Source organism: Bubalus kerabau, chromosome 6 (genome assembly GCF_029407905.1).
Source record: "Bubalus kerabau isolate K-KA32 ecotype Philippines breed swamp buffalo chromosome 6, PCC_UOA_SB_1v2, whole genome shotgun sequence".
Lineage (NCBI taxonomy): Eukaryota > Metazoa > Chordata > Mammalia > Artiodactyla > Bovidae > Bubalus > Bubalus kerabau.
Window position 1 is genome coordinate 12,807,816 of NC_073629.1, and position 16,218 is coordinate 12,824,033.

At 47.9% G+C, this 16,218-nt stretch overlaps 1 protein-coding gene across 4 annotated transcripts in view; it reads right to left on the reverse strand.

The window, feature by feature from the left end:
- Positions 1–14,801: 14,801 nt before the first annotated feature.
- Positions 14,802–16,218, reverse strand: part of KIRREL1 (kirre like nephrin family adhesion molecule 1) — a 99,763-nt gene continuing 98,346 nt past the window's right edge. For all 4 annotated transcript variants that reach the window (XM_055583897.1, XM_055583894.1, XM_055583896.1 and 1 more), the window contains one exon: positions 14,802–16,214. In XM_055583897.1, the coding sequence (XP_055439872.1) occupies positions 15,738–16,214 (477 nt within the window). In that variant the 3' untranslated portion in view covers positions 14,802–15,737. The remainder of the gene's footprint in view (positions 16,215–16,218) is intronic.

Consider the following 16,218-nt stretch of genomic DNA (forward strand, 5'->3'; position numbering starts at 1 on the left):
CGTGGGATTTCCCTGGTAGTCCAGTAGTTAAGGATCCACCTTCCTATGCAGGAGTGGATTCAATCCCTGGCTGGGGAACTAAGATCCCACATGCCTTGAAGCAACTGAGCCCAAGTGCTGCGACCACTGAGTCTGTAAGCCACAACTGGAGAGTGGCATGAAAAAATCCCACATGACACAAGGAAGAACTCAGGAGCTGCAACTAAGATCCAAGGCAGCCACGTAGAAAAAAAAATGATCCAAGGGACTGCCCTGATGGCCCCGTTGCTAAGACTCTGCATTCTCAATGCAATGTGCTGGGGTTTGATCCCTGGTCAGGGCACTAGATCCCAAATGCTGCAGATAACACCCAGGGTAGCCAAATAAACAAAACTTTTAAAGTGACACTATAACAGAAGAAAATAACTGAAAAGTGACCATTGGATCTGATGACTAGAGCAAGATCCATTTGGAAGGTTTGGAAGGATCAGAAGATAGACTGTAGTGTGTTCAGAGGGTGAAGTGATAAAAGCGGGAAAGTACCGGCCTTGGATTTCCAGAAACTTAGCTGGGAATGGAAGGGAAGAGTTTGGCTATTAGCTGGAGGGCACCATATTATGGAAAGTAAGAAGTTTTTTGGTTTTTGGTTTTGTTTTTGTTTTTTTTTATGGCTGGCACCACAATTCCGTTTTCAAGTGTTGATACTTTGGTAAGCTGTGCTGGATATAATAACAATGGCAGAGGCACAAATGGAGGGGAGAGTATTAGGGAGGTGCTTCGGGATGACAAGCAAGGATCACTTATTTGTCATAGGAGTGGAGGTCTTCCCAGAAGAGATAACTCCTGATTTGAGTCTTTAAATAGGAGTGAGTTGACTTTTTGTTTTTTCTTTTTCTTTCTTGTGATTATGGAGGCCCAGGAGTCAGAGATGTTGCATTAAGTCCATGCCAAGTATGAAGGAAACAAGTTCTGGTGGGAAAGACTTTTTTTTTTGAAAGGTCAAAAAACTTGCATTCTTCCTCTTGCTACCGGTTTGCCATAAATATTACACAGAAGCCAAGTGTTCTGAATGGAAAATTGGTGAGGAGCATTTGGAAATGTACTGTCCTAAAAATCCAGGTTGCTTCATTGCCACTAGGTTGGTATCCCTAGAAGATATCAGAATCATGGAATCCTAGTTGTTCGTGCTTAGAAGCAAACTCGCAATTCAGTGGTCCAAATTCCCCCTAATTTTTGACAGATAAAAAGTGTAAAGATGTTTCCCTGTCCTCAGGGAGTTCACCATCATTGACAGATCCCAGTTCCCTGATTCAGAGCACAACCAGCCCACATGGTTGAACTCAAATATTAGACTTTTTGTCCTCAACCTACCAGAATTCCCAAAGTATCTACATTTGCCCTAAGGTTTTTCTACCTCCATGGAATTTTCTTTTTTCTTTCTCTCTCCCTCTCTCTCTCTTTTTTTTTTTTTTTTTGGCCACATGGCTTGTGGGATTTTAGTTTCCTGACCAGGGATTGAACCCTGGGCCCTTGGCAGTGACAGTAAAGAGTCCTAACCACTGGACCACCAGCGAATTCTCCTCCTCGCCATGGAGTTTCTAATCCAAGGCAAACCTGTGCCCAGCACTGGGTGGGGCTATGCCCGCCCATAAGAAAGGGACAATTCTTGGGACTACCCTGGTGGTCCAGTGGCCAAGACTCTGCGGTCCCAATGCAGGGGGCGCAGGTTTGCTCCCTGGTCAGGGAATAATACCCCACACATCGCAACTAGGAGTTCAATTGCTTCAACTAAAAATTCAGCAAGCAACAGTGAAGATCAAAGATCCCTCATGCTGCAGCTAAGACCTGGTACAGCCAAATAAATAAATATTTTTTTAAAAGAGAAAGAAAGGGGTGGTTTTGAACAATGAGATCTGTCTCTCTTTTCCTACCCTAGGGAGGGGCTGCCCTTTTAAAGGACGATCTGGCATTCCAGCTTCATTCTGTGACATGTGGTCAGACCAAAGGGACAGGCATCCAAAAAAAAAAATATATTGCTTTAATAAGTGAAAAGATTGTTAATAGCCCTTTAGGTTATTAGAAGGAGAGAGCTGGAGGCCTGGGGGCTCTGAGGCTGGAAGTTTCTTGGGTTTATTTCCTGAGCTTTTCTGAGTTGGCCCCATGGGACCTGGGATGGAGAATGGGGAATTCCCTTTAAGGCTTGGCTTCCAAGGCCCATTCTTCTGAACGTTGCACATAATCACATTTATGAAAGTGCTTGGCACATTTACTTAATAAATGTTAGCTTCTTCCCTACCCTGGTGGCTGAGACAATGAAGAATCTGCCTACAATGCAGGAGACTAGGGTTCGATCCCTTGGTCAGGAAGATCCCTTGGAGAAAGGAATGACTACCTACTCAGTATTCTTGCCTGGAGAAAGCCATGGAATCCCTGGTGAGCTACAATCCATGGGGTCACAAAAAGTCATACACGATTGAGCAACACTTCCTTTCCCTATACTAAGCGCACTCCAGGTAGTTTCTGGTACCCCAGAAGTACCCCCACCGCACTTCAGGTAGTTTCACTGAAGAAAGGGATCCAGGGATCAAGAGAGCAAGGCTGGTGGAACCAGAGTGCTAAGCGACCAATTGAGGATGGAGGGTGGCAGGAGCCAGGTAAGTCAGGGCCTGTTGGAGGTGAGAGTGGATTCTATTCTAGGTGGAGTAAGAAGTGACAGGCCCAGAGCAAAGCAGTGAAGTGATATGATTTACATTTTAAAATGATTACTCAGGTTGCATAATATTGATGGTGAAACTAAGAAGAGATTCTTTTTCTCCCCAAGTAGGGTAATAATGGCTTCCCTGGTAGTAAAGAATCCACCTGCAATGCAGGAGACCTGGGTTTGATCCCTGGGCTGGAAAGATATCCTAGGGAAGGAAATGGCAACCCACTTCAGTATTCTTCCTTGGGAAATCCCATGGACAGAGGAGCCTGGCAAGCTACACTCCTTGTTATAAAGAGGGGTTATAAAGAGTAGGACATGACTGACCACACATACATGCACCCAGGGTAACAATCCCCTAGGGAATCACTATCAATGCCCCGCTGTGGAGAACAGAATCTAAGGACACAAAGAATGGAAATGGAGAAAACATCTAGTCACTGCAGAGGTCTGGGCAGTGCCGAAGGACCGATTAGGGGATAGCAGTGAAGGCCAGGCCTCATGGTGGGTTTGGGGAAACATGCTTATTTAATATCCCATTGTGCTAGCTCTTCCCTCAGCTGATGACATAGGATCATTATTCCCATTTTATGGATAAGAAAACTGAGACTCAGAAAGCTTCCATAACTAGACTTGAACCCATATCCCCTGATTCTCAAACTGAACACAGAAAGGAAGGGGACAGAGCACAATCTTTAAAAAAAAAAAATGACATAGCCCAAGGACATGACATAAACTGATTAGAACCAGCTAGGTCTAAGATGGTAGATGAGTCAATTTCCACTAGACCTTAAGCCTCAGTGCATACTCATTTTGACACATCAGCAAGCTGATGTACCGCAGGTGCCAGGACAGTTCCAAGACTGACCATAAAGGTCAAAAAGTGGGTGGTAGCCCAATTCCTGGAAATCCCCACCCCTTCCCCCAAATAGCTAGAACACTCCTCCCATTCATTAGCTTATGAAATTACCCACCCCTATGAAAACACAACCCCATGCCCTGGTGCTGCTCTCACCTTCTGGTCTGGCCCACACGCTGTCTGCAGAGTGTTTCTAAATAAACCCACTTCTTACCTATCACTTTGTCTCTGAATTCTTTCTGTAAGGAGACATAAAGAATCTGTGCTTCATTAATTCCTGAGACCAGGTGTGTGATCTCAGTTAAGAGGGTTCAAGTCCCAATCTGAGTTGCACAGTTTCGAAACCAGACAGCTAAAAGATCTTAAATCCTAGAAGCCAAGTCTGAAACACTGTGATGCTAGCCATTAAAAAATTCCAAGTAGGCCATTCCAAGAATGTGGCCATTCCACACAGAGCATTCCAAGCCTTGGGGGACCCTGAAGAATCTAGGTTGAAGTGCCAGACCTGGGAACCCCTCTTATTCCATCTTCTAGGGATTATTGTGTGAGAATCTGGTATTCTCACTGCAGTGGAGGGGGTAGCATTCAGGGTCACTGGAAAATTAAGGGGCCTCCACTTTCTTTTGGGGAAGAGTCAGAAGATACTGTCTGTACTTATTGACTGTAAGAAGGTGAAGGAACATAGAGAACCTTACTGGGTTGAGGTTGGGAATATCCTTCAGACTGTGGGGTGAAGTGGGTGAGGTTGTTTTCTAGCAGTTGTTCAAAACTCACTCTAAAGGGCAGATGTGGAAGAGTCAGGAAACCATATCATAAGAGAAAATGAAGAATCAGAAATATTATTTAACTCGGAAAAGAGGTATCTGGGAAGAAGCATGACATCTTGACAACTGTATTTCAATATCAAAAGAGTAGTTTGGGAAAAGGGGGTGGTGACTACAGACAGCAGTGCCCTGAAGGCAGAATTACAGCGTTGGGAGAAAACTGCAAGGAGGCAGATTCGTGCTCAGTGGAAGGAAGAAATGTCTTTTAATTAATCCTGCTGAAATAATAGAAAAATTTGGTTTCTTAAAAAAGTAGTAATAATAAATTAACAATACTGCATGAGGAGCCTGGCGGGCTACAGTTCATGGGGTTGAAAAGAGTTGGACATGGCTTAGCGACTAAACAGCAACAGCAATATTTACATCTATTAGGTTGAACCATATAAAATCGCTGATGTTCGACCATTTCTGATCTATGAACACAGCAATCATATATGGCTTGATTTACTTCATTTTCCCATCTCAGAATAATTTCCAAAGTCCTTTCAATGGCCTGCAAGTTCTCATGGATCTGTTTGACTCCATCTTTTCTCTCTAATAGGATCTCCTACCACCTCTTTCTACTCTCTCTGGACAGATTCCTTGCTGAGCCTTAAATCTTTTAAAGTCATTTCTTGACTCAGGATCTTCACAGCTGCTGTTCCCTCTGCCTGGAATATTCTTTTTCCAAGTTTACCTGTCCTCTTACAGAGGCTTTCTCTGACCACCCAACCCAGTCCATCCCTCATGATCCCCTGTACTCAGCTCTGTGTCTCTCCCGAGTACTTACCATTATCTGACACACACTTATCTGTTTATTGTCCCTCTCACATCATTATAACATAAGTGCCACAAGAGCAGGGACTTTGCAATGTTCCATGCTGTAGCCCCCAGGGCTTGAAATAATGCCAGACATATGGGGAATGTTCAATAAATATTTTTTTCATGAATGAAGGAATAATTTTTATCAGCGAGAAAACCGAGGCCCAAAGAGGTCAAATGATTTTCCCAAAGGCATCCAGCTGGTGCCTGGGAAAGCTGGAGGGAAGCCCAAACATTCAGATTCCAAAGCCCAGACTCCATAAAAAGCCACCCTGTTTTCCAGTCCCCTGACGGCCCTGACGCAAAGCCTTGTCTCTGAGGCAGAATAGCGGCTCCTCCTTTGGGTCCGTAGTTGGCTCGAGAGATGCCTTCAATTTTTGAGATTCTCTTCTCCACAGGTAAGCATCTATTTTTGTGAGGGCTCTGAGAAGAGCAAGGTTTTGGTCATCCCTCAGGCTACAATATCACTGAGCAGCCAGACTAAGAGGACTGACATGAGACTATTTGCAAAGAAGTCCCAACCTGTGTCTCTTCTGGGGAGATGGAACATTTATCTGAGTCTCAAAATATGAAATATTCCCCAGTTTGCAAATGAATGCAGGATGTGTTTGCATAGCGACCACCAAGAGAGCAGTATTATGTGGAGAGGAACAAAAAGACAAAGCTCTTGGTTCAGTTCTGGGAGCTGATGGCCCTGCTCTCCCCAGGAGGTAGCCTCTGTGTAGTTAATTACAATGAGTAAAGGAAATGGGAAAGTGAGTGCCATGAAGTGATCTCTCTCCTCCCCCAGGTTTCTGCTTTGCAGAGTGGGTCTTTTGGTTTTAGAACCTTGGGGACCAGAAAGACGGTCTCTGTCATCCCAGCTGGATGGGAACATTCTGTCAATACCAGGCCACGCTTAGAGCTCCCAGTATCTTGTGTGCAAGGGTAGGGGTCGGGGTATGGTTGTAGGAGCAAGGTGTGTGGCATGCATGCTGCAGAGAGTGGCGATGGGTGGGAGTGGGATGCTAGAGTGTTAATAGACCCAAGTAATCAACTCACATTTGAATAGCTTTTAGCTATTTACAAAGGGTTTTTGTGTACCTCATCTCACTGAGTGTTCACAACATTGTACAGATAAAGAAAAGGCAGTTCAGAAAGATGTGCTGACCTGCCCTGAAACAGACTTTCAGGAGACACTGCTGGGATGTTAACCTAAATCTTCTCATTCCAGAGGCCATGGTCTTTTCATAACCCTTTGGCAATTGCTGACATCTTTTGTGATGTCTCTAAGGAAAAGGGGCAGAGGGGAAAGGGGTATATGCTCCCTGCTCCCCTTTCTCCAGGCTAATACAAGCGAACATTTACTGAATACTCACTTGCTGGGAACTCTGCTGAGTACTTTATATGGGAAAAGGAACTACTAGTCCATTTCACAGGGAGGCGAGTGAGATGCAGAGAGATAGAGTAACTTACTGTAGAGGAACAGAATTTGTCACCCTAAAATATGTTTTTGGCATATTGTTTTAATCTGGGTATCTTCTGTGAAACAGGAGACTTGGGACAAGCTCTAAAGGAAGTTGGAATTGCCCTATTGTAAGAAACAGTCAAGAGTCAGACAGGATTGGGCAACTGAACAAGAAACATTTCACCTCTAAGGGAAACCTCCACTTGTCAGAGTCTCCCTCCCTGTACTGGGAAGAGTAGGATGACCAGATCTCTAGAAGTTTTTACCAAGGAAGAAGACAAAAACCTAAACGTGTATCATACTCACCCTTGTTTGTGGGTGACTGTAACTTCCCATAACTGACTCTCCCCACCCTCAACCTCCTCTTTTGTCTTTAGCTGAGGATGGTATTTAAGGAAAGGGCTTTGGTCAAGTAAGCTACTCAGTTTTCCTGGATCTTTACCCTGTATACATGCTACTAATTTCTGGGTGATTTGCTCTTATTAATCTGCCTCATGTCAATTTAATTCTTAAACAAGTTTGAAGAACCTAGAAGGGTAGAAGAAAACTTCTTCATCCCCAACATTATTCAAGATGAAGCAGGAGCAAATAATGAAGCTATGTATCAATCAGGATAGGGCACAACAATGTCGCAGTAACAAACAGCTCCAAAACGTCAGTATCTTAACAAAACAAAGATTCACTTCTCCTTCAAACTGCATGTTCATCGTGGGTTGGCAAAAGGGTTCTGCTTCACATTACCACTCAGGGACCCAGGCCGAGAGGGACTTCCACTGAAGTTATACCATCTGGAATAAATGAGCTCCCGTTGCTATGGCAGGCAAAGAAAGAGCTGGAGGGTCTCACTAGCAATTAAATGCTTTGGTCTGGAAGTGACATGTCACTTCTGTTTACAGAACACTGGCCAAAACTAGTCAGGCTGGCCTTGCCCAATAGCCAGGGGACTCAAATAGAGGACTCAATATTAGTGAGCACTGGTAATGTCTGTCAGCCTGGCAGACTGACTTGAGAGCCCATGCTTTAATCACCATGCTATCCCACTTCATCAAGGATGGACTCCTCCAGGGTAAATCTCCTTTATGCATTATGTTGGTGTGCTTGATTCCCTTCTCTCCATCCCTGTATTCCTTTAGCACATATTGAGCAACTATATGCCGGGGACTCTGTTGGGTGATGAGCATACTAAACAAACAAACAAACAAAAAGATGTAGGATCCCTGCCTTCAAATGCCCTTATTTTAAGAGGAAAATACTGATGTGTTATACACAAAACCCTGTGATCAAAGCATCCGTCACAAATAAAATCAGTGAGATGTAGCCACCTGTCCTAAGACTTCGCAGGAGGGAGAGAAGAGCTCACAGCAAGAGCTCCTGTTGTGAGTACGTGATAAATCAGGCAGGGCTTCCTGGGAGAGATGGCCTTTGAGCTGGGCCATAAATATGGGTAAAATTTGCAATAAGCAAGTCAAAGGACATGGGCATTCCAGGCAAAAAAAAGGAGCCTGGACAAAAGCATAGAGGCAGCAAAGTGCAGGGGTTACTCCAAACAAGGCATGATTCCGTTAGACTGTGTTGAAATGTTGGGTGAGTGAAAGGGAGGGCTGAGGGATCTAAGGTGATCTTGGAGGACTTTGAAGTTCACACTTTGGGTGTGAAAGTACAGACAGGAGCAGGTTTGTACCAAGGGCAAGAGCTCCTGTTGTGAGGCAGGAGCACTCTCAAGGAGACAGTAGCTTGTTAAACTCTGCAGACAGCGGTGGTAAAGCGGCTGTTGGTGTCATTACTACTTGCCCTCAGGCTGGAACTGACTTGAAGAAGGGCCTGGGCCCCTGCACAGGAATAGGTCTAATACAGGAGACAGGCTCCTGTGGCCTAGATATGAATGGATTCCCCCTAAAACCGAGTCCCCATGCCAAGCTTATGATTAATCTCACCATCTAAAACCTTATTCCATTTCTTGTCCCACCCACCCCTGTTCCCTTAAGGATTGAGGAATATCAAAGAAAAGGGGGACTTGAAACTGAAGAGGACCCTGCAGGACCCTCCTAGGGGCCTGTGTCCCCCATTTCTTATTTGTCCTAGGCCTTCTCTGAGTTCCGAAGGGCAGACCCTAGCAGTTACTAATGAGGGAAGTGAGGGGATCTACAAACACAGGGAAAGCAGTCAAGAAACAACAGTTCAGTGATGAAACAGAGTCCTAGTTCCTCTTGAGGGACACAGCTAATAATCGGACACACTTCTTTGAGTTGTTCTGTGGGAACTAAGACTCCCCACCCAGGTGGAGGATGATGACTACATGTTGACCACAAATCCATAGACCCCAGACCGGTTGGAACCAGGAGGCTGATGATTACGATTCCTGAAACACCACACTGTCATCTGCCACCAACCAAAAAGGAGGTCATGCCCCCTACCACCCTCATTCCCCCCAAATCTTACACCTCAGCTGGCTTGGAAGATGAACCTGAGACAAACCTACGTCTCCCATCTTCTTCGTTGGTCTTCTTTCCCTGCTCCAAACTCCAGTGTTTCAGTTTGGACCTAGGGCACACGAACTTTGGTGTGACAAGCAGCATGTGGCACCCTATACAGCTCACAGACTTGTCCCCATGTGCCTGCTGACCCTGGGGTTGGGCTCTGGGGATGCAGAGACAAATAAAGTGCATCCCAAGCACACACACAGCACAGGAGATACCCTAACGCTACTTGGCCTAACAGAATGCACTTGGGCCTCCATGATGGCATAAACTTGCTTCTTCTCTTTGTTTTTTTTTTCAATTCTTCTGTTCACTTCTGGATCTCAACTATCATGCCATATTTTACCTGTGCCAGTTCAACTTACCTGGCTGCAGACTCGAGATTCACACTGCATGGGCCTCTCATCCTCATCCAGGCGTTCATCACTGAACGCCTCATGGACTACCTACAGGCTCATGGTCCAGGACACACTTAAACTGCAGTCCCCACTGCATCCTGCCCCTCCCTCCGTAGAAGCTCTTGGTCGTGCTCTACAGGTCTTCTTGGAAATGGGCTGCATTATCTCTCAAATATTTTTTTCAGCTCCTACGTCCCATCTGTCTATGACGGTGTCTCATGTCCCTTGTGTACAAATAGGCTGCTGTGGACCATCTTTGGTTTGCCGGACTCTTAACCGGATGAGGGAAATGTGTATGTTAGCTGCTCAGTCATGTCCGACTCTTTGCGACCCTATGGACTGCAACCCACCAGACTCCTCTGTCCATGGGATTCTCTAGGCAAGAAGATTGGAGTGAGTTGCCATGTCCTCCTCCAGGGGATCTTCCCGACCCAGGGATTGAACCCAGGTCTCCCGCATTGGAGGCAGAGTCTGTACCGTCTAGGCCACTAGGGAAGCCTGGCTGAAGGAAATAAACCCTTGTATTTCTTTTGTGATTTATAGTTTTCAAAAACATTATCTGAAAGCAGCTTCTTTTTTTTTTTGCCAGTTATCCTCTAACACTGCTGTGAAAAGAGCAAAGCAAAATCTCTGCAAATTCTACTAAACTTGGGGATCCAGAATTTCTCAGCAGGATGGCCTGTGTGTGTGTACTGCTACACCATCTGTTTTTTCATTCTGTTTCACTTCAAGTTCAAAGGGCTGGTGACCCGGCAATTTTGAATTTTTACCCAAACCACTGCATTTTAAAATAAATGAAATCAGTCCTGTTCACCCTCACACTCCCAAATCCTTTGGGATTTGGATCCCAGAGTCAGTCTCCCCTTCCTATCCCCATAATCAAATTTGGCACTGAACATTTGGATGCTGTGTTCCAAAAGCAGGGGGCCCCTGGCTGCTTGTCCCTGAACTGCCACAACTGGCCTCAGGCTTTTGTGACACTCACAAACTGGTGAACAAAACGTGTTTCCCCACAGCCTGGAGGTGACACAAATAGATCGTCTCTGCCATCTCAATCCCAAAGTCGATCTTCTCCTCCAATTCAGGTCATTTCACCCCAAATCAGCCAAGCTTTTAAGTAACTAGAGCTGCTTGTACATTAAACACCACAAAACATGGTACTTTTTAAAACATTTATATTTATATATATAAAAAAATTAAATATATATAATATATAGTGTGTTTGAGACTAAAAATATAGTACATAATATTTAAAAAAAAGGAAAATGAAAAAAGGCAGAATAGGAAAAGTGTGAGGGACACAGATACACATTGCTAAAAATCTACGATGGTCTGTCCTAACAAAAATAATATTTTTTTTCCTCTTAATTATCATCATGGATCCATTTATTATCGGGGCTTGAGTGGAGAAAATTTAACTGGAGTCAGAAATGGCGGTTGTAATCCCAAGAAGAGTGGGGTTAGAAAACGTGACCACAGGGAGCCCTGGACCTCATTCTGGTGTGACTGGAGGCAGCCAAATCTCCTGGGTCACTATTGCTAGCAAGATTGTGTCAGAGTTTGATTGTATTGGCAACTTGGCTGCTCTCTCCCCAGAGTCAGGGGTACTCCCAGGAGACAGCATCTAAAAATCTCCAGATGAAGAAGACCCCCATTGGCCCACCAACACTTGCAAAGGGCAGTGGTTGGGGACAGCAAAAAGCCAGGATTAGGGGACAGGAGATTGGTAGCAATGAGTGACAGACAGCTCTATGCAAACAGAGTTATTATCATTACTGTTATTATTTTTAAGGGCAAGCTTGTACCAGAATCGCCCAGTATGGCCTGTGACTTCTGCGCAGCAATTATTCTTCCAGGGGCAGGGCCTGGAACTCACTCACAGTGATGCAAGAAAATGTGATCCTCCCACCCCCCCCCACCCCCCAACCCCATCTCCCTAATTCTGAAACATCCCGAGCCACACATCCTTCCATCCTCTCCAGAAGCCCAGAGGTGGAGTGTCAGGACCCAGCTGATAAGTGAGGCCAATGCCTTTCAGAAAGAGGCTGGCCTCCAAGAAGGGAGCGACAGTGGTAAGGGGAAGGCCAGGAGAAGGGGATGGGATATTTAAATGCTAATTTTATAGCCTCTTCACAAAAATAAATGCCTTTCCAATTACATCCCTTGGTCTGCGCACTTCAGTGGCCTGTTACCACGTCCTCACTGGTCCCACCAGAGTCAGAAGCTTCACTGATGCCTTTCAAGTGATTCCCTGCCGTGCAGAAGGGCCTGGAGAGGCACAGAGTGGGTGACTTGGCTCATGGCACGCAGCACCAAACTGGCAGAGAAGCCAGGGTTTCTGCGGCCTGGGTGCTTTGCATACAGCAGTGGGGACAGAATCACCCTCTCAGCAAAGACTGAGGAAGTGATGTCACTGAGCCACTTCAGCACAGCTGGGGTAGGCCTCGGCTTTAACACGGCTTTCTCCAAACACGAGTGGCCCGTGTACAATGGCAGCGCACATGAGCCAAATACACTGAGACGCCATCTGATTCCATTTGAGAAAGCCCGGGACATGTGGCTCCTGACAGACAGCCACCCATTTAATGAGAGGGTACCCGGGCAAAAGAGACTCCGGGGCAGTGTGCTCCATCTTGTCAAGCAGAAAAGGCTGCCCTCAAAATTACCAGAAAGGCAGCACCTGGACTAGGGCGCGCAGTGCTTGGAGACAAGAAGGGGTGGGGTGAGATCAAACTAATCTCTTTCATCCCAAGCAGGCAAGATTATCTGTGAGAGCATACAGCCCCTTTCCTTTCTGACTTACGCTGGACTTTGCTTCATGCAAATATTGTGGCTAGACTTTGGTGGGGGATCCCAATTTAGGATGCAAGCTGGACCCTCCACAAGGAGACTGTGGGTCATCCAGAATCACAAGAACCTCTTCAAGACGCAGAACTGAAGTCAATAACTGCTGGACTCCCTCCTCATTACCACCTGCCCTTCTGAACTGCTCCTGAACAGACAGGTCAACTGTTCTCACACCTTGCCCTCTAGCTCAAGACGCCTTAGTCTGCAGGCTTCCCCTTGCTCAGTGAGACCAGCTTTCTGGGCCATGGGAGTGCTCCAGAGGACGTGGGCGGAGTGTGGCTGCTTCCATTTTTTCCCACAGAGGTTACCTGGAACCTGGGGGCACAGTGAAGGAAACTCACCATGCCCTGCTTTGGCCAGAGGCATCTTTGCAAACCTGTCAGCCTTCTGAGTGGGGAGCAGCACAATGTCCAAAGGATAATCCCACATCAATTTCACTGAGGTTTAGGATATTCTTTCTGCTGCTGTTTGAGATCAAGGAGTTTTTAGTGGAAACTCATTCACAACACTTCTGACAAGAGGATGAAGTCCATAGTGAAAACTTCTTTCAAGAGAAGAACCTTTCAACTTCCCCCCACCCATCCACCCGCTGTTACCAAATCCTTGCCAGGAATGGCAGGCCCTTCCACCTCACCAAATGAAAATACGCAAGAGTCGGACAATCTGAGGTTTGTACAATTCTCCCTCCTCATCTTAAAGACTAGAAAATAGTGGGCAATGAACCTAGAGGTTAGGCCAAGGTCACTCAGTAAATGGCAGCTTCAGAACTGGGTCCCACCTCTCTGGATGCCTTGCTCTTCTCACCAGCACTAGAACGTCGAAGGCAGTCAGAATCACCAAAGTGACCACATCAAGGGCAGAGGCCCCATGCTGGGGGATTCCAGCCTTAGGTAACAACCGCCCAAGCTCAAGGGCATCTGCCACGCCCGAGAAAGGCAATTCCATTGGCTTAACAGGTCGGTCCCCACTCTCTGATCAGCCCAGAGTAAACACTGCACAGGGTAGAGGCAGTCCTGAATGCTGACACCTCCCTGTGCCTTGCACGGTGTTCACAGGCAAGTAAGTCTATCTGGCTTCCGACACTCATGCTCCCTGCAGTGTCAGCTGAGTTACCGTGACCTCAAGGCCTCCTCTCCACCAACAGAATGGACCCAGTACTGAAACCAAAAAGGAGGAACAAGAGAACACGGCCAAACAGAAGTCATTTGGAATGTTCCTGTTTAAAAAGCCACCATCTTTAGATTTTAACTGTTTAGATTACCCCGTGGCTTCTGTGAAAATCATCAAAATATGCCTGAATTTGCATAGGGACCTGCATCCTTATTGGACATGTCACCAAACTCACAGAAAAGGCTTGTGCAGGAAGGAGTCAGCTTCCAGGGGTAAGGTTGGAATAACGCTGTGAACCTGTATGAGGCCTCTGAAAGGGCTGGTCCATGGGACTTGCCCCTGCTGAAGTGGAGGAGGATGCAGACGCAGCCTGAAGAGGCCAGAACTGGAGCTGCAGGGTATGTGCTGTCCTTACTGCCAGGGGATGGCGAGGAATGTCACCCCACAGACCCATTTGCAAAGGTGGCGATGGCCCGTGGCTGATGAGCATGTAACTCATTAAAGCGAACATGACTAATGAATGGCGACCACGAGAAAGGGCAAAACGCATTCTGGGAATTCTAACAGAGGACCCTCCCGTTAGGGCTGAGCTAAGGGAAGAGCAGACCACGCTTCTTGGCAAGGGAAGGTCGGGGCAGAGGAGTGAGTTCTCTTTGGAGCGCCCATTCTCTTTGGTCAGGAGGTGGCGGCTGAGAATGTGGAATGCGTATGTGGGCGTGAGTGCAGGAGCGTGTATGGAGGTGAGGCTGGGCGTGGGAGGCTTCGTGGGCCGCGGCTGCCTGCAGTGCCTTTCCGCGTGACCTTACTGGGTCAGCCCTTTCTCTTACTAGGTCCCCTCGCCCGTCTATCCCCTAAACTCTGCAACACTTGGCAGTGAGTTTGCGCTGACAGTACCGGATCCCTGTGCAGCCACCCACACAAGGCCGGTCAACCAAAGCCGGACACTCAAGGCACTGAAAGTGGAAGAAAGAATCTGATTGGTCCAGGGGGGCGGGAAAAAAAAGATACGTAACAAACGAAAACCCGTCTAAAGAGAACATCTCCCACAGATGTCCCCCAGAAGGTGGCCTCTCTAACCAGCTGGTCAGCTCTGGGGTAGGACAGCAGAGCCTGACAGCCAGGCCCTCTTCTGGTCCTATAGAGCCCATCGGGTGACAGGTCTCACCACCTGAATGTTTAAAAATGGATTCAAAGTGCTTCGAGATTGAAAGAGTAATGGAAGGTACTGGAAATCTGATAGAGAACAGGTTCACCCTTTCCTTTCCACTGGGACTTGTACTTGGGTGGGGAGCTCCCTACAGCTTCTTTTTATATTTTTACCCCAAGTGAGGTTTTTTGTTTGTTTGTTTGTTTTAAAATTGTGTTTTGTTGTCTTTGAAAAAGCCTATAGCATGCCCTTTCACCACCACTCCCCAGGCAGGTTCATTAAAGCAGATAGTGGGGCCTCCTGGGGAGGAGAGGGGGCTTGGATGGGCCCCCTCTAGCGCGGGTTCTGGAAACTGCTATGTAGCACGCTGCTGTCTTGCTGGTGACTCAGGACGTGGTTCCTGACCTATCCTTCTCCATCACGACCCCCCTGACCTATCCGGCTGGCCCAGCACAGAGGAGGAGAAGGAGGAGGAGGAGGAGGAAAGGGCAGCGTTAGGAGAGATACCTGGATCCCTCTGCAGGCAGAGAGACAGGGGTCCGCAGTGGGCAGCCAAGATGACTTGGCATTTTAATCCCAGCTGAACGAGGGCTGGATCTGAACTCGGTGCCAGGGCTAAAAAAACAAATCCAAGGTCCCTTCTGCAGTCCCGAGGCGGGAGAGATGCACCCAAGGTGTGACGCGGACAACAGATGGGACCGGCCAGGCAATCTATCTGTACCAGAGCCACCCACCCCGACACTCCGTGTCCCCTGGGCCAAAGCTTGCTCCTCCCCACAGGACGCCCCCATCCGCTCACGTGAGACCAGAGGGACGGCATAGAAAGGGAATGCTAAAAAGTGGCCCCTCTGCTCTCCGCAACCTTCACTTTCCCAGTCCCCAGACTAGGGCCAGGCAAGAGTGCAGGTCAGAAGAGACACATCCTCCCGAAGAAGAGGGAAGGGCAGGCCCAGGAGGCTGGGGCATGCGCAGAGCACCATCCTCGGGACGGGGTGTTTCCGGGAGACCTGCTCCCTGCCTGCTGCGGTGGGAGGAGGAAGGCCGGTCCAGGACGGGAGCAACAACGGGCAATGTCCCTGAATATCAGGGAACAGCTGTGAGAGCCTTCTCCTCTGCCCCGCAGAGATGCCCCGGCCAGGCGCCGGCCCTACACATGCGTCTGCATGCGCTGCTGGAATCGCTGGCCGTAGTCCGAGTGCTGGGAGGTGTAGGAGAATCGCGTGGCGGTGGCGTACTTGCCGATGGGGTCGTATGCCTCGTATGGGGTCCGCTCCAGGCCGGACGGTGGGGCCTGGGGGTAGCCCAGTCGGTAGGTGGGGTACCCTGCCGCCCCGGGGAAGGGATGGGAATTGAACTTCTCATAGTTCTCGTAGGACAGCTGGCTGGCAGTATCGTTGCCAGCGGGGGCAGCAGGACCAGGGGGCGTGGGCTCAGGGCCGTAGTCGGGGGCCGGGGCCCGGCTGTAGGTGTTGAGCTGGGCGTAGCCGCTGGAGTGGGAGAGGCGGGAGGAGGGGCGGCCGTCGAAGCGGGCAGGGCCGGGGGCACGGTAGTCAGCATAGAGCACTGCCCTGGAAGATGGGCGGTCTTCGTGGGCCCGGACGTTGTAGTAGCCATTGGTGGGGTCCTGG